General features: G+C 42.7%; 1 protein-coding gene across 1 annotated transcript in view; it reads right to left on the bottom strand.

The window, feature by feature from the left end:
- LOC109036869 (proton channel OtopLc) overlaps positions 1–22,187 on the bottom strand; it is a 91,780-nt gene that overhangs the window by 67,499 nt on the left and 2,094 nt on the right. The window contains exon 2 of the mRNA XM_019051276.2: positions 106–658. Within this exon, the coding sequence (XP_018906821.2) occupies positions 106–523 (418 nt within the window). The 5' untranslated portion in view covers positions 524–658. The remainder of the gene's footprint in view (positions 1–105; positions 659–22,187) is intronic.

Below are 22,187 nucleotides of genomic sequence, written 5' to 3'. Positions count from 1 at the left end.
CTTGACATGGGTTTAAATGAAGGAAACCCAGTGTTGCCAAATTGCTGGATCGGCTTCTGGTCGAAGAACAGTATGGCGCCAGGCAGTAAAAACTTGAATACTTACATTTATGATCCTTGATCCATGGTCCATTTAAGAGCGACAAAATCCCGCTCTCGCCCACGGCCAAACTCTTGTGGCGCCCGAAAAGGCCGCCCCCGCCCCCGCCGCCGGGAGGCGCGGCAGCGGCAGCGCTGGCCCCATCCCTCTTGAGCTTCCAGTTCTCCCTGCCGGGGGTGTCCTCGAGGAGGGGCGAGGACTTCTTGGGGGTCTTCTTCTTCTTGGGGGAGCGGGCCGGCGGGCTCTCGGACTCCCCGCTGGAGAGGGCGCCCCGCACCGACTCGATGACGTGGTGCCCGCCGATCTTGACCTTGGGCGAGGAGGGGCGCCCGTTGTTCCCGTGGGCGTCCCCGCCCCCGCCGCCGCCGCCGCCGGCCGCCCCGATCTGCGGCTGCGAGTGGTCCGTCAGGATTTCATCTTCCATGCTGGCTCGGATTCCGGCGCCCGAGGGCCACTGACATCATAGGTATCACTCGCGCACTTTTCACCGCGCTGGTTTCGTTGACATCATCCTTCGCGCTCACTTGGAGTTGGATCCGCTACTACCTTTTCAGCTCTTCTGCGATTTTGTTGGAAGAATTTCGAATGAATAACACGGGAAAAATTGAATGTTGATTAAGCATGTATGCTATTGAATGTGCGACATGTGTCAAATTTTGAGTTTACATCCAAATGGCCTAGTCACACGCTCAAATTTCCGTCAAATTCCGATCAAAATTATGACCAAGATGGCGATCGAGAGTTATCTAGATTGATGAGTAAAATTAATTAAAACAGTGTGTTGATTGAAATAAGCACGAAACAAGCACGGTTGTGTGGAAATCAGATGAAGGATGAGCTCCACAGCTCCATCATCTACCATCAAATTTTTGCAGGCAGCAGAAATTTGATGGTAGATGGTGCGCACCAGTCACCATTTGGACGTATTTATGCGAAAAGGCGCTAAACGCCATTTCCAAACTTCTCAGTAAAGCAAGTTTGACTAAAACAATTGGCGTTTCCGTACTAATGGACCGATTTTGGTTTACTTTAGCTTGTTTGAAAGCTGAAGAGTTCCTCTAATTACGTACGTTGCCAAAATTAGGAAAAAATGCATATTAAGCGAGATATAGGGGATTTTTGCACGTAGGTCCATTTGATTTAATGCGCTAACCCGGATTCCGAATTAAATCAAAAGGCGCTATCTCCACTTGAATCACTTGATTGACGCGCGCGCGGCGAAGCTTGGTGGAAACTTGGTGAAATTTGGTACCGGGGGGTATTTTTGGACGGGAAACTCGAATTTCGGGTCAAATTTTGAAAATTCAGAAATCCAAGATGGCGGACATGGCCTAAAATGCTATCTCGGCCCCTATCCAGCCGATCTTGGTGAAACTTGGTATCAAGGGGTATTTTCGCATGGGAAACTCGAATTTCGGGTCAAATTTTGAAAATTCAGAAATCCAAGATGGCGGACATGGCCTAAAATGCTATCTCGGCCCCTATCCAGCTGATCTTGGTGAAACTTGGTATCAGGGGGTATTTTCGGACGGGAAACTCGAATTTCGGGTCAAATTTTGAAAATTCAGAAATCCAAGATGGCGGACATGGCCTAAAATGCTATCTCGGCCCCTATCCAGCCGATCTTGGTGAAACTTGGTATCAGGGGGTATTTTCGGACGGGAAATTCGAATTTCGGGTCAAATTTTGAAAATTCAGAAATCGAAGATGGCGGACATGGCCTAAAATGCTATCTCGGCTCCTGGCCAGCCGATCTTGGTGAAACTTGGCATCGGGGAGTATTTTCGGACGGGAAACTCGAATTTCGGGTCAAATTTTGAAAATTCAGAAATCCAAGATGGCGGATGTGGCTTAAAATGATATCTATTTCTTAAACAAACGCACTACACGTCTAGAATGGCCGCCAATGAACCTGCGTAAAGCGCACGGGCCGGGTTGTGAAGGCCGGAGGTGGTGGGAGCCCAAATATACCTACCTAACCTCAATCTGCTTTCCCGCTGCATCTTGCCAATGTGGATGAGATGTGGAAATTTCCACGTTTGTAAACTTTAAATATATGGCACTCTACACGGAGAAAAAAACTCGTACGTGGGACCCGAAGTTTGGGTCATATGGATCTCTGAAGTTTTCGGATTGAGCATCTGAACACTTTAGGTCTAGCTGTCGAGGTTCGGATCACACATCTGAAACTTCAGTTCTTACGTCTGAAGTCTTCAGGTGTGAGAACCGAAGTTTTTCGGTTGTGAGAACCGAAGTTTTCGGATGTGAAAACCGAAGTACTTTAGATGTAAGAACTGAAGTTTCAGATGTGTGATCAAAACCTCAGCAGCTGGACCGAAAGTGTTCAGATGCTCAATCCGAAAACTTCACAGATCCATATGACCTAAACTTCGGGTCCCACGCACGAAGTTTTTTTCTCCGTGTACGTTCACAATACACCGCCTCGTCGAGGTGCGTGGTTTACCTAGCAGCGTCGGATCGTGAATTCCCTTCATGTGCTGATTACCTATGTTAAAATTTTCGTATCTAAATAAAACAGTTTCTGTTGTCATTTTGAGCCCCTCATACCGAACTTCACACAAACGATTCAGGCATTGAGCTATTGTTGAAGGCCACATCCGCCATTTCGGAGTTTAAAATTTTAACAATGAGGTTATTCAGTAATTTTTAATTTTTGCATTTTTTTGGAGGATTGAGTACGCACAGTTCGCTGGAATTTTCTCCGATTTTTTGAAACATTATTAACCCACGGAAAACAAGTTCGAAGTTGCGTATTCTGAGCTCCCATTTAAACTCGCGTCTCCGAGCAAGTCAAGATGGGGCCTGACGAACCCCTAGGTGACGATCACGCTTTTGACCACGTAATCCTTCCAGCGCGCTCTTAATACTCATGAATTTCTAAATACTGTTCCGATTCCAATAAAGTACCCAACAGTGATTTTAATGAAAATTAAGTGATTCCGATGGGTTCGTTAATTTGTTCGCTCGTTAAAAGCCCCTTGTCTATGTCAGTGCACACTGACATCGATCGAGCCAGAGGGAACGCACGGTCGATATGTGACCGTCACTCAGGGGACGACATCTGGGATTTTTTGGCGATGCGCGTTTAAATAGGAGATAACATTTTAGGCCACATATGACCCAAACTTCGGGTCCCACGTACGAGTTTTTTTCTCCGTGTAGAGTGCCATATATTTAAAGTTTACAAACGTGGAAATTTCCACATCTCATCCACATTGGCATCCACATTGGTTCGGTATGAGGGGCTCAAAATGACAACAGAAACTGTTTTATTTAGATACGAAAATTTTAACATAGGTAATCAGCACATGAAGGGAATTCACGATCCGACGCTGCTAGGTAAACCACGCACCTCGACGAGGCGGTGTATTGTGAACGTACACGGAGAAAAAAACTTCGTGCGTGGGACCCGAAGTTTAGGTCATATGGATCTGTGAAGTTTTCGGATTGAGCATCTGAACACTTTCGGTCCAGCTGCTGAGGTTTTGATCACACATCTGAAACTTCAGTTCTTACATCTAAAGTACTTCGGTTTTCACATCCGAAAACTTCGGTTCTCACAACCGAAAAACTTCGGTTCTCACACCTGAAGACTTCAGACGTAAGAACTGAAGTTTCAGATGTGTGATCCGAACCTCGACAGCTAGACCTAAAGTGTTCAGATGCTCAATCCGAAAACTTCAGAGATCCATATGACCCAAACTTCGGGTCCCACGTACGAGTTTTTTTCTCCGTGTAGAGTGCCATATATTTAAAGTTTACAAACGTGGAAATTTCCACATCTCATCCACATTGGCAAGATGCAGCGGAAAAGCAGATTGAGGTTAGGTAGGTATATTTGGGCTCCCACCACCTCCGGCCTTCACAACCCGGCCCGTGCGCTTTACGCAGGTTCATTGGCGGCCATTCTAGACGTGTAGTGCGTTTGTTTAAGAAATAGATATCATTTTAAGCCACATCCGCCATCTTGGATTTCTGAATTTTCAAAATTTGACCCGAAATTCGAGTTTCCCGTCCGAAAATACTCCCCGATGCCAAGTTTCACCAAGATCGGCTGGCCAGGAGCCGAGATAGCATTTTAGGCCATGTCCGCCATCTTCGATTTCTGAATTTTCAAAATTTGACCCGAAATTCGAATTTCCCGTCCGAAAATACCCCCTGATACCAAGTTTCACCAAGATCGGCTGGATAGGGGCCGAGGTAGCATTTTAGGCCATGTCCGCCATCTTGGATTTCTGAATTTTCAAAATTTGACCCGAAATTCAAGTTTCCCGTCCGAAAATACCCCCTGATACCAAGTTTCACCAAGATCAGCTGGATAGGGGCCGAAATAGCATTTTAGGCCATGTCCGCCATCTTGGATTTCTGAATTTTCAAAATTTGACCCGAAATTCAAGTTTCCCGTCCGAAAATACCCCCTGATACCAAGTTTCACCAAGATCAGCTGGATAGGGGCCGAAATAGCATTTTAGGCCATGTCCGCCATCTTGGATTTCTGAATTTTCAAAATTTGACCCGAAATTCGAATTTCCCGTCCGAAAATACCCTTTGATACCAAGTTTCACCAAGATCGGCTGGATAGGGGCCGAGATAGCATTTTAGGCCATGTCCGCCATCTTGGATTTCTGAATTTTCAAAATTTGACCCGAAATTCATGTTTCCCGTCCAAAAATACCCCCCGGTACTAAATTTCACCAAGTTTCCACCAAGCTTCGCCGCGCGCGCGTCAATCAAGTGATTCAAGTGGAGATAGCGCCTTTTGATTTAATTCGGAATCCGGGTTAGCGCATTAAATCAAAGGGAATTACAGATAGTTCCTTTTGATTTTATTCGTAATCGCTGATTCCCTGTTTTGCGATTTTTCAGGGGCTGATTCCAGGGGATGAAATTAGTATTTTGGGGGCATATTTACGTGTGAGAGCAGCCTATTAACTGGAGAATCCAGATCCGTTGAAAACTGAAATTTGGAAATTTGGCGCTTAGTTCCCTTTCGTATAAATACGTCCATTTGATCGGAAATTGATGGAAGTTTGAGCGTGCAACCAGCACAAAAAAAAATGCTAACTCGACATTGAATTTGTTCATGCAACCATGGACGAAGTTCACCTGGCATTTTTTTTTCTTTTTTTTTCTTTTTTTGTAAAATCAGCACTTATATACTCGTCAGTAACACACACTGAAAGAAATGTTACGGGCTATGTAGACATACCGTCCGTTCCGGACTCAGAGGCCGAAAGTTCCGGGTGCTGGAGCCGTAATTTAAACTGCTCCGGGTGCTCCGCCCGGAACTTTCGGCCTCTGAGCCCGGAATGCAGACGGTATGTATATATAGCCCGTAAGTGCGGCCGGAGTTTCTTTTTAGTGCATTATAAACGCCAAAGCAACATTCAATTTTTCCGTGAAGCTGCGTCTATTAAAGCGGCTTGAAGCCCGTTGTAGATAACTTAGAGACCGTCCATAAATTACGTCACCCAAGTAGAAGATGGGGGGGAGAGCCTCTGGCGGTAAATGGCGATAGGTGAAGAGGAAGGAAGGGGCATCAAGCTAAGGATGACGTAAGGCAAAAGAGCCTTTTGCCAGCCCTTTTGCCAGAAGGCAAAAGGGCTGAAAATGCCTGCTTGAAATTCTACAATATATACTGATTTTTATCGATTTTCTGCGTTATTCCCCTAAAAGTGGGGGGGGGGGGGGGTGGGATACGCTAAGGATGACGTAATTTTTAAAGGGTCTAGCAGTGGATGGCGGTTGCACATGATGAGGGGAGGGGTCCGAAAAATTGAAACACATGGGTGACGCAGTTTATGGACGGTCTTTTTTGGATAGAATAGATTTATTTAGTGGCTACGTAATTCAATGAAAATTCAATAATCAAAACAAAATTCAGAGAAAAATGTTCTTTTGGTGATGAAAATGACGAAAATATTTGGCATTGAAATAAATAAACGTCAATTTTAAAGTTAGCCATGAGAACCGATAAAAAGTACACTCAGCAGATTTGTGCGATTTATAGGATATCCTCCTGGCAATGATGAATTTTTTGGATCGTTTTGAAAACCATCCGAGTTGTGTCGAACATATGACTCTCATATTATCCTAAAATTTTTCATGATAAGCGAATGCCCTCCAGCAAAAGGATATCAGCCCAACTAAATTTATTTCAGGTTTTTCCGATCAACAAGATTATCCAGGAAAGATTAGTCGAAAGCATTTATGTAACAAGTAAGCAAGTACGAAGGATAAACTCGCCTTATTTTCAAAATCTTACTTTAGGTAGAAGTAAAGAAAAATTCGCTGTATTTCTGCTAAACGGAATTACGTGCATTATGACTCAAACCCTGTTATGCATATATTCTTATAAGTCTCAGAGTTCATGTTTCAATGCACATAATTCTATTTGGCAGAAATAAGTATATTTAACTAGTACTATCTATAATCTACGTTCATTATTGTCAGTTGGACGTATTTATACGAAAGGGAACTAAGCGCCAAATTTCCAAATTTCAGTTTTCAACGGATCTGGATTCTCCAGTTAATAGGCTGCTCTCACACGTAAATATGCCCCCAAAATACTAATTTCATCCCCTGGAATCAGCCCCTGAAAAATCGCAAAACAGGGAATCAGCGATTACGAATAAAATCAAAAGGAACTATCTGTAATTCCCTTTGATTTAATGCGCTAACCCGGATTCCGAATTAAATCAAAAGGCGCTATCTCCACTTGAATCACTTGATTGACGCGCGCGCGGCGAAGCTTGGTGGAAACTTGGTGAAATTTAGTACCGGGGGGTATTTTTGGACGGGAAACATGAATTTCGGGTCAAATTTTGAAAATTCAGAAATCCAAGATGGCGGACATGGCCTAAAATGCTATCTCGGCCCCTATCCAGCCGATCTTGGTGAAACTTGGTATCAAAGGGTATTTTCGGACGGGAAATTCGAATTTCGGGTCAAATTTTGAAAATTCAGAAATCCAAGATGGCGGACATGGCCTAAAATGCTATTTCGGCCCCTATCCAGCTGATCTTGGTGAAACTTGGTATCAGGGGGTATTTTCGGACGGGAAACTTGAATTTCGGGTCAAATTTTGAAAATTCAGAAATCCAAGATGGCGGACATGGCCTAAAATGCTATTTCGGCCCCTATCCAGCTGATCTTGGTGAAACTTGGTATCAGGGGGTATTTTCGGACGGGAAACTTGAATTTCGGGTCAAATTTTGAAAATTCAGAAATCCAAGATGGCGGACATGGCCTAAAATGCTACCTCGGCCCCTATCCAGCCGATCTTGGTGAAACTTGGTATCAGGGGGTATTTTCGGACGGGAAATTCGAATTTCGGGTCAAATTTTGAAAATTCAGAAATCGAAGATGGCGGACATGGCCTAAAATGCTATCTCGGCTCCTGGCCAGCCGATCTTGGTGAAACTTGGCATCGGGGAGTATTTTCGGACGGGAAACTCGAATTTCGGGTCAAATTTTGAAAATTCAGAAATCCAAGATGGCGGATGTGGCTTAAAATGATATCTATTTCTTAAACAAACGCACTACACGTCTAGAATGGCCGCCAATGAACCTGCGTAAAGCGCACGGGCCGGGTTGTGAAGGCCGGAGGTGGTGGGAGCCCAAATATACCTACCTAACCTCAATCTGCTTTTCCGCTGCATCTTGCCAATGTGGATGAGATGTGGAAATTTCCACGTTTGTAAACTTTAAATATATGGCACTCTACACGGAGAAAAAAACTCGTACGTAGGACCCGAAGTTTGGGTCATATGGATCTCTGAAGTTTTCGGATTGAGCATCTGAACACTTTAGGTCTAGCTGTCGAGGTTCGGATCACACATCTGAAACTTCAGTTCTTACGTCTGAAGTCTTCAGGTGTGAGAACCGAAGTTTTTCGGTTGTGAGAACCGAAGTTTTCGGATGTGAAAACCGAAGTACTTTAGATGTAAGAACTGAAGTTTCAGATGTGTGATCAAAACCTCAGCAGCTGGACCGAAAGTGTTCAGATGCTCAATCCGAAAACTTCACAGATCCATATGACCTAAACTTCGGGTCCCACGCACGAAGTTTTTTTCTCCGTGTACGTTCACAATACACCGCCTCGTCGAGGTGCGTGGTTTACCTAGCAGCGTCGGATCGTGAATTCCCTTCATGTGCTGATTACCTATGTTAAAATTTTCGTATCTAAATAAAACAGTTTCTGTTGTCATTTTGAGCCCCTCATACCGAACCAATGTGGATGCCAATGTGGATGAGATGTGGAAATTTCCACGTTTGTAAACTTTAAATATATGGCACTCTACACGGAGAAAAAAACTCGTACGTGGGACCCGAAGTTTGGGTCATATGTGGCCTAAAATGTTATCTCCTATTTAAACGCGCATCGCCAAAAAATCCCAGATGTCGTCCCCTGAGTGACGGTCACATATCGACCGTGCGTTCCCTCTGGCTCGATCGATGTCAGTGTGCACTGACATAGACAAGGGGCTTTTAACGAGCGAACAAATTAACGAACCCATCAGGAATCACTTAATTTTCATTAAAATCACTGTTGGGTACTTTATTGGAATCGGAACAGTATTTAGAAATTCATGAGTATTAAGAGCGCGCTGGAAGGATTACGTGGTCAAAAGCGTGATCGTCACCTAGGGGTTCGTCAGGCCCCATCTTGACTTGCTCGGAGACGCGAGTTTAAATGGGAGCTCAGAATACGCAACTTCGAACTTGTTTTCCGTGGGTTAATAATGTTTCAAAAAATCGGAGAAAATTCCAGCGAACTGTGCGTACTCAATCCTCCAAAAAAATGCATAAATTAAAAATTACTGAATAACCTCATTGTTAAAATTTTAAACTCCGAAATGGCGGATGTGGCCTTCAACAATAGCTCAATGCCTGAATCGTTTGTGTGAAGTTCGGTATGAGGGGCTCAAAATGACAACAGAAACTGTTTTATTTAGATACGAAAATTTTAACATAGGTAATCAGCACATGAAGGGAATTCACGATCCGACGCTGCTAGGTAAACCACGCACCTCGACGAGGCGGTGTATTGTGAACGTACACGGAGAAAAAAACTTCGTGCGTGGGACCCGAAGTTTAGGTCATATGGATCTGTGAAGTTTTCGGATTGAGCATCTGAACACTTTCGGTCCAGCTGCTGAGGTTTTGATCACACATCTGAAACTTCAGTTCTTACATCTAAAGTACTTCGGTTTTCACATCCGAAAACTTCGGTTCTCACAACCGAAAAACTTCGGTTCTCACACCTGAAGACTTCAGACGTAAGAACTGAAGTTTCAGATGTGTGATCCGAACCTCGACAGCTAGACCTAAAGTGTTCAGATGCTCAATCCGAAAACTTCAGAGATCCATATGACCCAAACTTCGGGTCCCACGTACGAGTTTTTTTCTCCGTGTAGAGTGCCATATATTTAAAGTTTACAAACGTGGAAATTTCCACATCTCATCCACATTGGCAAGATGCAGCGGGAAAGCAGATTGAGGTTAGGTAGGTATATTTGGGCTCCCACCACCTCCGGCCTTCACAACCCGGCCCGTGCGCTTTACGCAGGTTCATTGGCGGCCATTCTAGACGTGTAGTGCGTTTGTTTAAGAAATAGATATCATTTTAAGCCACATCCGCCATCTTGGATTTCTGAATTTTCAAAATTTGACCCGAAATTCGAGTTTCCCGTCCGAAAATACTCCCCGATGCCAAGTTTCACCAAGATCGGCTGGACAGGAGCCGAGATAGCATTTTAGGCCATGTCCGCCATCTTCGATTTCTGAATTTTCAAAATTTGACCCGAAATTCGAATTTCCCGTCCGAAAATACCCCCTGATACCAAGTTTCACCAAGATCGGCTGGATAGGGGCCGAGATAGCATTTTAGGCCATGTCCGCCATCTTGGATTTCTGAATTTTCAAAATTTGACCCGAAATTCGAGTTTCCCGTCCGAAAATACCCCCTGATACCAAGTTTCACCAAGATCAGCTGGATAGGGGCCGAGATAGCATTTTAGGCCATGTCCGCCATCTTGGATTTCTGAATTTTCAAAATTTGACCCGAAATTCGAGTTTCCCATGCGAAAATACCCTCTGATACCAAGTTTCACCAAGATCGGCTGGATAGGGGCCGAGATAGCATTTTAGGCCATGTCCGCCATCTTGGATTTCTGAATTTTCAAAATTTGACCCGAAATTCGAGTTTCCCGTCCAAAAATACCCCCCGGTACCAAATTTCACCAAGTTTCCACCAAGCTTCGCCGCGCGCGCGTCAATCAAGTGATTCAAGTGGAGATAGCGCCTTTTGATTTAATTCGGAATCCGGGTTAGCGCATTAAATCAAATGGACCTACGTGCAAAAATCCCCTATATCTCGCTTAATATGCATTTTTTCCTAATTTTGGCAACGTACGTAATTAGAGGAACTCTTCAGCTTTCAAACAAGCTAAAGTAAACCAAAATCGGTCCATTAGTACGGAAACGCCAATTGTTTTAGTCAAACTTGCTTTACTGAGAAGTTTGGAAATGGCGTTTAGCGCCTTTTCGCATAAATACGTCCAGTTGGACTGCATTTTGCAATTTGGAACTATAAATTCTGGCTCTTCTGGAAAAACACATATGTGCATAGGGAAACGAATGGCACATACGTTGTTTTTAAAACTGGCTTCAATTTATAGTTCCAAATTGCAAAATGTAGTTCAATTCGTCGTTTCCCGGAGGAAGGAACGTAACTCAATCCCATGTTCACAAAATTCACTCAAAACAATTACATTTTCATAAGAGTATACCTATCCAATTTTCCCCAAAATTGTATCGATTTTTGCATGACATCAGGAGTAATATCATTGACATTTTTAGCTTCCAAGCCCGAGACTCTCCCGGTAAGAATGCAATTTTCGAGGGGAAATTCGGCAATATTGAAATGTAGTTAACGTTCTTCCGTGAGGGAAAACTACGAGTAATTGCCCCTAGTAGCAGTGGCTGTTGAGAAAAGTTGTAAAAAACTCGTAAACTTTAAGACATCTCTTAAAATTTACTTTAAAACCACTTGAACATTAGGTAAAAAAATTCTTGAAATATTCGTATAAGGAAACCCTCTTTGGGACTTTTTTACATAAATTTGAAGAAAAATTTTAAGTAAACTTTAAGTAAATTTTTAACGTAAATTTTACGTATTTTTTTTAGCTTCCTGCGGGCAAAAACGAGGGAAAAAGTGGTGAATAGCAAAGTATAAAAGGAACAGTTGCAGCCCATAAAAATTGAGGATAAAGGTTATTGATTTTTACGTAAATTTTACGTTTTCTTTTGATTAAAATAACACCATTTTTTTACTTAAAAGAATTCCCCAAAGGGTTTCCCAAAACGAGTATTTTAAGAGTTTTTTTACTTAAAATTTTACGAGCTCTGAAAATTTACAAGTTTTTTACATTTTTTGGACAACTTTTTGTAGAACTTCTTTTAAGAGCCATTGCTACTAGGGGCAGCTATCAAAACTGTATTTGCAATGCTTCTACTTAAATCCTAACCAAGATTCTGGGAAGTGGCAAAATCCTGACACAAAATGAAGACAAAGAATCCGTTGCATCATACACGCGTCTTTGCAAGAACTCAAGATTCACAAGGGGCGGGAAGAAGGCTGATTCTCATCTAGATTAGAAGCGTGGTTCCGTCGGGTGCCGGAAATAGCCGAATGAGCTGGCGAGTAAACAGTGGTTACGAAAAAAAGTGAAGGTGTGGCCATCAACGCGTGTATTGTTATTTTGTTTCGGAGGGATATGAAAAGTTTAAATCCGCCTACTTCTGCACGGATTTAACTCAAAAAACCAATTTTGTTGAATTTTTTTTTTGGTAAATCTATGCGGATTCAACTGAACATCATTTTTTTTTTTAGTTAAAAAGCGTCATTTTGCTATCGTTAAGTTTCACTTCTAAAAACGAAAACAAATAAACGTTTCTTTAACTCACAAAAACTAACTTTAAGTTACATACGCGCGGATTTAACAACAAAAACAAAAAAAATTTTGTCGACAAGAAACGACGTTGTAAGTCAAAATAATATCTCAAGACAATTTTCTTTCAGTGGGGAGGAAGAATCTCAAAGGTTATGGCCGTGGTGTGAGACTTTTGGATAACCCGCTATAAGTGGATCGCATTTAGCAAAAGGGAACCAGCGCGATTATAGTGTTGTAAAAATGTCTCTCCTTCGTAATAATATACAAAATCTCCCAGAACAGCAAATCGTTTTTGCTTTCTACCAAAAAAATGTTAATTTTTAAGGTAAATAAAGGTTTTGATTTTAATAGTGTACATGTATTGAGCATTTTTTAAGGAAAGAGAAAGTCGCACGAATTTGAAAACACTACTGTATACGCGCTGGTCCCTTCTTACTAAATGCTATCCAACACTGGACAAAAAAAAAAAAACACATTGGATCAAGAGTCCAGACTCTTAAAAAATCGGCAAGAAAAAATACTCTGGATTCAATCAGATTTAAGCTTACATCAAGAACCATACCTCTTAATTTGAGCGGATTTCCTTTTGATTTAAGCAAAAATCCGATTGAATCACGATTATTTTTTCTTGCCGATGTTTTTAAGAGTCTGGACTCTAGATCCAAGCTTCTTTATTTTCCAGTGACATTTTTGGGACCGAGAAGGTTTGCTTAGGAGAAATGCACTCAGACGCTTACTCATGCCTTTACGAATCCATGTCGCTCATCCGTGAGCAAGGAAATTTCTATGTCGCTGAGGAGTACTCAGGGCGACTCTCTCAGAAATCTGAGTGACTCAAGGAAATATTCTACATTGACAGTGAATCAGAGTAAATTTCCTTACAGTGCTCGGTGTACACTACACAATACGGTGCACACTCCGGCAGGCGCAGTTTAGGCAATTAGCACGTCAGAACGTATGTGTAAAATGGTGTAGTGTTTGAAGTATCTCCAAGATGTAGAAGGCGCTATATCGGGTGCCCGCAAGCACGCCTTACCTGCTCGCGATAGTCGAAGAGTTAGGACTCTACATCCAATGTGTGTGTGTTTTTTTTTCCAGTGAAGTAGTCAAAATTGTTTCCTTGTGTGCAATTGTGCAAGCATGAGTACTCAACCTCCTGTGATGCTAACACCGAGTTCTGACAAGCTAGCGAAAAATTCTCCTAATTCTGCGTCCTTATCTTATCCAGCGAGACTTGGCTTTAATTAATTCACGAAAATGCATTGCGCAAGCGCGGAGCCATCCGGTCATCTCGAGTGCTCGGAGCGTAGGCTCGGGCCCTCCTGCCTCCTGCTTAGCGCCGTGTGAAAACCGAGCCGAGAGTTTCCGCTTCCGTCCTTCCGCCCGCCGCGCCGTGGATCCAGTCAATCAAAAAGCTCGGACAAAATTTCGAAGCTTCGAACACTCATAACTCCGTCTATACAAAACTCTGAGGTCCTAAAAGTGGCTCTATTGGTTCCCTCGTGAAATTTTCTTCGTAAAGCACCCCTTTAAATGTAAAATGTGACGAGATAAACACCAGAATGTGCAGTTTTAGTCGAAAATTTCATGTGCGACCTCTCTAATTGACTCGATCCACTGTGCGCCGCGACGCGGGCAGCAAGTGTCCGATGCACTTGGCACTTGGCAAGCGAAGACTACCGGCTCAGCTCCCCATCACCAATTTCTCTGCCTCGCGGATCGAGGACTGGGAATACTGCCGCCATAGCGAAGAGAGCCATAAGTGCAAAAATGAAGTTTCGAGAACATGAACTCAGAGGCGTCTGAGCAGAAAATTTTATTGAAAGAGACATCCGCTCTTTGTCAAATTTCCACCAGTGGTTCAGTTGCACTGGTCACAAAATCGTGTTTTGATGCTCGATTCTATTAGATTAGCTAAAACTAATAAGATCTGAACAAACAGCAACTCTCTACCTTCAATATTAACGGAAATATCGCGCTTCAAAAAAATTGTTTCCTTGTGACGTCTTCCCTTGCAGTAGTGACACCCTTGGTTTCTTCCACCTTGCGCTTTCATCCGAGCTTCACGTTGAGTGACATGTGAAAATGTGCGTCTCCCTGACAAATGGACGTATTTCTATCAAACAGATTTATGCGGAGGTGAGAGATATGGGGTGTGCTCGTCAGTTCTCTGGCCGTAAGAGTGAAAGAGAATAATAAAGCGCCGGTGACGTCAACGGAGATGGATGCCGATCTCCTCGGTCGGGGCTCCTCGTAGTGGTCATTAACTCATGAGCCCTGTCCACAACGCTCTCGTGCCATGCCCGCGGCTCATATATCCCGCATTCAGTTGGCACATAGAACTGTTTGCTGAATTTAAAATCCCGCTTTTCCAATTCTTCAAAAGGAATCGCGCCCACTGACCACATTGTTTCTTATCCAGCTTTCTAGAGCACATCCCATATTTCTTACCTGCACATAGTTCTGTTTGATAGAAATACGTCCAAATGAAAGCAAGTTGGAAGAAACCGAGGGTGTCACCATCGCGGTGGATGACATCAATAAACGAATTTGTCAAAGCTCCCGTAAATATTGAATTTAGAGAGTTGGTATTTGCCGCAAACAACTGGGGCTTGACTCAAGAATCGATTCAACAAGATTTCACAAGAATGTACCTACGGAATTTTAATTGAAAATTAGTCTGATTTGTGCATGAGATCGGTGGAAAATTCAGTGAAATTTTCGATCGGAAATTCTCCAAATTTTCCAGATTAAAGTGTCATTCGCGCGGGGAAATTTGGCATCATTGAAATGGAGGTACGTTCCTTCATGAGAGAAACGGCGAATTAGTCTGTTTTTCCCCTGAATTTCGAATTTTATCCATAACATAAATGTTGCTATATTTTATCGATTTCATCATTCCATGATGATCAATGGCCGAAAGGACCATTTCTTGATGCGGGAGCTCCCAAATTTTGCTTAACACACCTTAAAACGAAACGTTCTCGTGAACCACACACCTAAATTAAAAGCTCTCTTTATCTTTTGCTCCGATTTGGGTCATGAGGTTAATTTAACTGCGAATAAAACAAACGAACGCTGCACTCTACTTGAGCCCAGTTGGACGTATTTCTGCCTCTCGGAACTATGTGCATTATTATGTGAACCCTGTTACGCATATATTCTTATGGATCTCAGGGCTCTCGTCTTAATGCACGTAGTTCTGTTTGGCAGAAAGACGCCCAATTAATTTGACGAGCGAGCAAACCAATGAACCTGGCTCGACACAGAGTGGACTTAGCATGTGGAGCGGGCCGCGTAGATGCGCGATGCGCGCGACTCAACAACTTAATTTCTTACGTGCTCAACTTGAGCACAAGGTGGTGATCAGTGCGTTTTATCGCTTGTTCTCCTCTTAAACTTTAAAGACACGAGATCGAAGATAGGAGAAACGAAGAACACGGGGAAGAAAGTGTGAGGGGTTATCCTCTTAAATTGTAGTACTACCTCAATTTCGTGGAAGATATGGGCATTTCCAATTGGACCGCGTTCAGTGGAAAGGGACCAGCGCGAATTTAGTGTTGTAAAAATCTTGCTTCTTCGTGATTTTTCAAAAAATCTCCTGGATTAGCGATAAGTTTTGGCTTTCCACCGAAAAAATTTCGATTTCAAAGGAAAATAATCGTGTGGATTTTCATCCCGTTCATTTATAGCGTAGTTTTAAAAGAAAATAAGATTTTGGACGATTTTTAAAACACTGTAATCGCGTTGCTTCCTTCTTGCAAAATACGATCCAATTAACTGCGGTGGTACAACGACTCAAGTTGGGGTACCACGACTGCAAAATTGAAAATTGAGAGGGGAAATATTTCAAAAATTTACTGGCGAGAATTTTTTTTTGAAAAAACCTTTACTCTGAAAAGCATTATCAATAAAAGAAACTATAATATAATCTACGATTTGGGGGAGGGAGAAAATGCCTTACCGCCCCTCCTCTCCAAATTAATCTCGTAAGGGGAATAACTTTAGAAGTGTCAAAGATGGACCCTGACTCTTTGCCCACTCTCCTTTAAGGAACGGTACCTAGCTCAATTAGGCATCTTTGATGGCAGTTATTTGATGTCTACGACAAATGCCATGCAATTTGTGTCTGTTTAACGGCTTGAAAGCGTTTCAGGTTACGTCTGTGCTTTTTAGAGAGAACGCGATGGTTGTAAAATCATATCACGAGTAAGCACACCCATCACTCGTCATCATATAAGAACGCGCTCTCGTCACCTTAATGCCGGAGATGGGACATTTTGAACGTTCACCACGCCACCCTGGTAAAAATTGGCGATAAGAGTTGCGTTTCAAAATACCATAGAAATTCTTAAAGCCGGCTAAAGAAGGCTTCAGAAAATCATATAGCTGGCTATAGAATGCGGAGAAAATCCGCAAAATCCGGCCGGGCTATACGAAGCGATAAAAAATTATGAAGCCGAGCTATGGTTCCTATCGCCGGGCTTTACACTTTATCGCCTGGCTGTTGCTTTTTCGCCATCGATTATTAAAGGCTATAAGAAATTGTGTAGAAATTCGTGTGCTTTGGAACCTAACAGATATACATCACGCATTGCGCAACGCTTGAAGTATCCCTGTTGGGTTTGTAGGCGCCAATGCGTGTTTGCGCTGACTGCCCGCCTGCCACGGCGCTTGAAGCAACTATTTCACACCAGAGGTATTGCACAGTATCATACGAATCTGAAGGCGCTCTAATATGTTAGTAATGGCAGGCATCCATCAAAAGTTCGGAGCTTTCCTCGCAAAATAAATCAAGATACTACTGCCCAAAAAGAGAGCAGTAGTCCAAAAACTCACTAAGTCCTAGCATCCGTAATTAGTAACGTTTAGCACACACTTTATCGCCTGGCTGTTGCTTAATCACCATCGGCTCTAAAAGGCGATAAGAAATTGTATAGCCGGCTATAGAAGCTATTGGAAATCTTACAGCCGGCTGTAGGTCTATGGTATTTTGGAACACAGATTCTACTGCCAATTTTTACCAGGGCACGGAAAAAGCCTCCGTTTTTTGTCAAATTGCCACTAATCATCCGAAAGAATCTTGGAAATCGCTTGGATGATTAAAGATCGACCGATTTTTTTTCAATTACACACAAAGGCTATTATTCATTATCATGTTGGGCTAGTGTGAGGCAAGGCAGCCGAAAGCGCTAACTTCTGCATGCTTTCGCGGTTGCGTTTTAGACACACAACAAACACATTTTCAGCTTAGAACTCCGCAGAAGAGGGCGGCACTTTACTGTGCCGTTCTCAGCAAAAACGCCGTAAATAAATTTTAGATTGTCTTAAATTTTTATCAAAAATGTTTCATTGCCGAAAAACTAACGACCATCTATCCCTCTTAGTTCTAAAATAACTTTTGCGTATCACTGAGTATTCAAAATGTACAAAATGAAACATCTTAGTTATCAGGTTCTCTCGGAATTAAAAAGTATGTGCGGAAGAAAAATGCAAAGTGTTGATGGGAGTTACAAGCGCTTTTGCTGAGGACGGCAGTACTTGAAAGCACAGTTTTCATCGGCTCTGGAGAAATACTGTCACTTGCGGCTATTTTGCCTGAAACTACGTCAATTTTTGCGCATTTACGGCTTTCTCATATGCCTCGTTTTCATACGATAGAGAATTTGCAGGTGTCTGAAATTTGATGAATTTCGTGTTCAAGTGGAAACTACTGAGTGAACTGAACACGAGGGTACGCGTGGTTCGTGAATTGAACGATTATCGGAGGAAGATATGACAAAATGATCTAATCTGCTAAAATACGTATGTTTAAATGGGAAATGCCGCCAGATAACATCACTTTGCGGTGCATTTTCTCAAGTTTCAATCTAGTTTTATACTATTTCCCACATCAGAAAAAAATTAAGAAAAATACTGTGAAATCAGCTCTTGAAGCACTTTCAGATGCAGGAATAAAAAATTTGCATGCAAATTCTCCATTAAGATGAATTTTGCAGTTTTAGCTACTTCAGTGATGTCATCAAAAAGAAATGAAACACATTTTGCGGAAAACTCGACTTCGAAAATCTGGCACTTACTGCTCTCTCGGCTATCGCATGTGAAGACAACTAAGCTCGGTTACAATTCACGAAACGGCCACACGGTCAAACAAGTGGCCGAGAGTGGCCGAAATGGCCGAGTAACCACTGTCCAGGCCGTCAATGAATGCTCCGCTGATTCCTGGATCATCTACCCTCCCTCCGCCCCTCTTTCGCTGGGTCCTAGCTTCATGAGCCCCGATTTCTTTTTTATGAGCTTCCGAGGACCAGAACCTCGAAACGAGACCCAAGTTCGTGTTGAACCACGTCAAACTGGCCCACAATGGAACCGGCTCATGGAAAAGATGCGCAGAAGTCGTGAAAATCAACTCAAGAGCGTGTCTCGCCATAGACAGACTTCAGACGCATCGTCGCGGCTCTGACGTAAGGGCCTATCTCCGTTTCCGTATGAGCCTCCGCAAGCGCAGGGTTGTGTAGAGAGCAGGGCTCATGTGAAAATTGAGATGCGGCCCTACGTTAGAGGAGCGACGAGATGTGTTTCTGACAAGGCGTGTCCGGCCCCGAATCTCAGGCTGAGTATGAGGTCTTATAGTTATTTTTGGCGCTGGTGAGGGACAGTGGTCTAGTTGAAGACGAACAACAGGAAAGACCGAAAGTTTCATGCCCGTAAATGCATCTATGTTTTTCCGCTTCAAGTTTACGCAGAGCTCGTTCAGTTCACTAAAAAAGCTGTCCCTACATGCATCACTGAATACAAAAAGGGCACATGTCCAGAAAACCAAATCGTTCAGGAGACACAAAAAACTGTTTATTTCGTGGTAGATATTTTTTCAAACATAACGACTTTCCAAAAAATATCTACCACGAAATAAACAGTTTTTTGTGTCTCCTGAACGATTTGGTTTTCTGGACATGTGCCCTTTTTGTATTTAGTGATTCACATAGAAAAAAACTTTGTGCGTACGGGACCCGAGGTTGAAGTCATATGGATCTCTGAAGTTTTCGGATCACGCATGCGAAAACTTGAGGTCCAGCTGCCGAAGTTCGGGTCACACATCTGAAGTACGCCGGTACACACCCAAGTGCCTCTAGGTCTAACCCGAACTTCGGCAGCTCGACCTCAAGTTTTCGCATGCGTGATCAGAAAATTTCAGAGATCCATATGACCTTAATTTCGGGTTCCATGCACGATGTTTTTTTCTCCGTGTATTCCTGCAGCATATCGAGGGTGAAAGTTTTTCCTGGAGAGTAAAAAAAACTGACTAAATTCCTCCTTATTTCGTCAGTAGAGGGGTAATAATTCTTGAGGATAGCAAGAATAAGATGCTTTTTCAGACCCCATCAGCATATATTTGGAAGATAATTGAAAAGCACTAACCACTAAAGCAAGAGAAAAACACTCCGATAAAAATTTCACAGGAAATATTGCTCCCTCGCAAACTTACATATGGACGTATTTCTGCCAAAAGGAACGATGTGCATTCAGAAATGAGCTCTGAGACTCATAAGAATATATGCATAACAACGCTCACGTCATAATGCACATAGTTTCGTTTGGCAACAATACGTCCGTATGAACTTCGTTTGTAGATACACTTCCCTCTTCAAGAGGTAATCTAGCGTCAACTTCAAAATAATAGGCGTCATCATACCTTAATTTCGACCTAAAGAAAGACGTGTAGTATACTTAATCACACAAGGGCGAAAGAAGCCACTTGAAGCCTCAGAATATACCATACTGATTTTAAGTAGGATGAGCACAAGGTGGTGTGCCTCAAAAAGTTACCAAGTAACGTCAATTTACCGCATTTTATCGAACAATTTATTTTTCATAACAATAGAACGGTTGAACTGATCCTCACAAAAATTTCAGGGAATTTTCTTCATGACATTAAGCAACATCTCTAAATCTTCCCGAAAGAGTATGTAAAACTCTTGTCTAGCAATGCGTGAAATTATCCAATGGAAATTGGAAACAGTTTCTGTCACTTTTAGCTGCATTTCGAGAAACATCGCACTACCAATCTAGTCACCGGCATCCTCGTAAAATTTTACGCCGCGAACACCCCAATCGGAGCAGATGAAAGAGAAACCGTGAAAACAGATCATCGTTTTAGCCTTTCGTTCCCGTGGCAATGGAACGCGTTTAGCAGAAAGAGACCAAGCCACATCAGCTATTGCCAAATGTAACTGGGCAATTTATTTTTTTACAAAAGAACGTTTGTGCAGATATCTTTGAAAATTTCAGAACATTTGCTTCGTACTGTGCAGAAAATTCCCTGTTTGCACAAAAATATACACAACTGTTTCCATGTAAAAAAATTATAATGCCCAATGAAGTTTGGCAAGAACTGATGTGGCTTGGTTCCTTTCTGCTGAACGCGGTCCATTTTACCTATACGGCACTGATTATCTAATGAACCACACAGTGTCGTGGCGTGCTTTGCGATACATCGATTGTTCTACCATTTGAACCTATAGAAAAGGATCGATAAACAGGAAGTTCGCAGCGAACACCTTAATAATCCATTCTTTACCATTGGTTTAAATGGTGGAACAATCGATACATCGCAATTCACGCCACGCCACTGGAACCACAAGGAACATTCTCGGTGATTGATTACACCATTTGAGGGTTCAATTTTCTGGAGTTGTAAAATTCTGGGCGCCTGGAATGAATAAGAATCTTGCGGTCGCAAGAGTCGGCGATCGTAAGATCCATTCATAGGAGCGACTCTCTCCAGACTCATCGACGCCGGCGATAGACAGGAGGAAGAGCGGAGGGTAATGAGTCTGTACGGTGGATGCGCACAATTTGTTATGTATAGCATGTAAAGAAGTCATATCGGCCGCGCTGGATGCTAGGCTTCCTCGCTCGTTTGATCCACCCATGACTGCGCACGCTCACTGCGGCGCCGCGCCGGCCAGAAGCGTGCGCAATGCGTCCTGTTACGCAATTGAACCTCAAATACAAGGGCTGCAATTCGTGGCAAGGAGGGAGGGGGTAACAGGTAGCTCCTCGTGATGGCATGTGGCATCGGTGGCGGGTGTCAGAGAATCGCGTTTTGATTGTTGAAATAGATAGACAAAGCTAAAGACGAAGACATAGGGAGTATGTAGGCGTAGGCATCCCGTTGGTTGGAACGGGTGGTTCCTATGGACGCAGGGAGAAAATGATATGGACTAGAATCGCGTTTTGATGGTTGGAACGTGCAGCGGGCTGATTGTTGAAATCTACAGACAAAGCTATAGACAAAGAGGACATGGTATGCAGCGGTCTTATTGGTTGAAATGGGTGGTTCCTATAGACGAACACTGAAAAAAAAAAATTGCTAAAATACGGTGACAAATCACCAAATTAGTAAAATCAACCCAGTGTTCTTAATCTATTTTGATGAGTTGTCACCTTTTTTCACTATTTCATGTGTTGATTTTAGCAGTTTTTTTTTCAGTGTAGCTTGGATCAAGCATGATAATTCTTGAATTTGCCGCCAAGAATTTTCTTTATCTTGCTTTAAGCTGACTTTTTCTTGATTCAAGAAAAATGATGCTTGGGTTAAGCAAAAAAGTAGCTTATATTAACCAGCAAAATTCTTGATTTAAGAAGAAATACTTCTCGGCGGCAAATTAAGATTCTTTTTTTTCCAGTGAAGGGAGAAAATGGTGGACTAGAATCGCGTTTTGATGGTTGGAGCGTGCAAAGAGGACTTAAAAAGTACCTAGTAGCGTTCCTATTAGTTGAAATGGGTGGTTCTTATAGACGAAGGTAGAAAATGATGGACTAGAATCGCGTTTTGATGGTTGGAACGTGCAGCGGGCTGATTGTTGAAATCTACAGACAAAGCTATAGACAAAGATGACATGGTATGCAGCGGTCCTATTGGTTGAAATGGGTAGTTCCTATAGACGAAGGGAGAAAATGAAGGACTAACCATAGGGTCTCTCGAGGGGCAGCTGTTAACTTGTGCCTCCTGTGTCCATTGCAACCACCCGCTGCCACCAAAAGGACCCCTCCATATCCCTTTTGTCTCCTCTGTCTAAAGCGCTGTCCACCAATTTTGAAAATCAT

The sequence above is a fragment of the Bemisia tabaci genome, chromosome 9, assembly GCF_918797505.1.
Source record: "Bemisia tabaci chromosome 9, PGI_BMITA_v3".
NCBI classification, from domain to species: Eukaryota; Metazoa; Arthropoda; class Insecta; order Hemiptera; family Aleyrodidae; genus Bemisia; species Bemisia tabaci.
The sequence above is the reverse complement of the archived record's forward strand: the minus strand, read 5'-3'. Positions and strand labels throughout refer to the sequence as shown.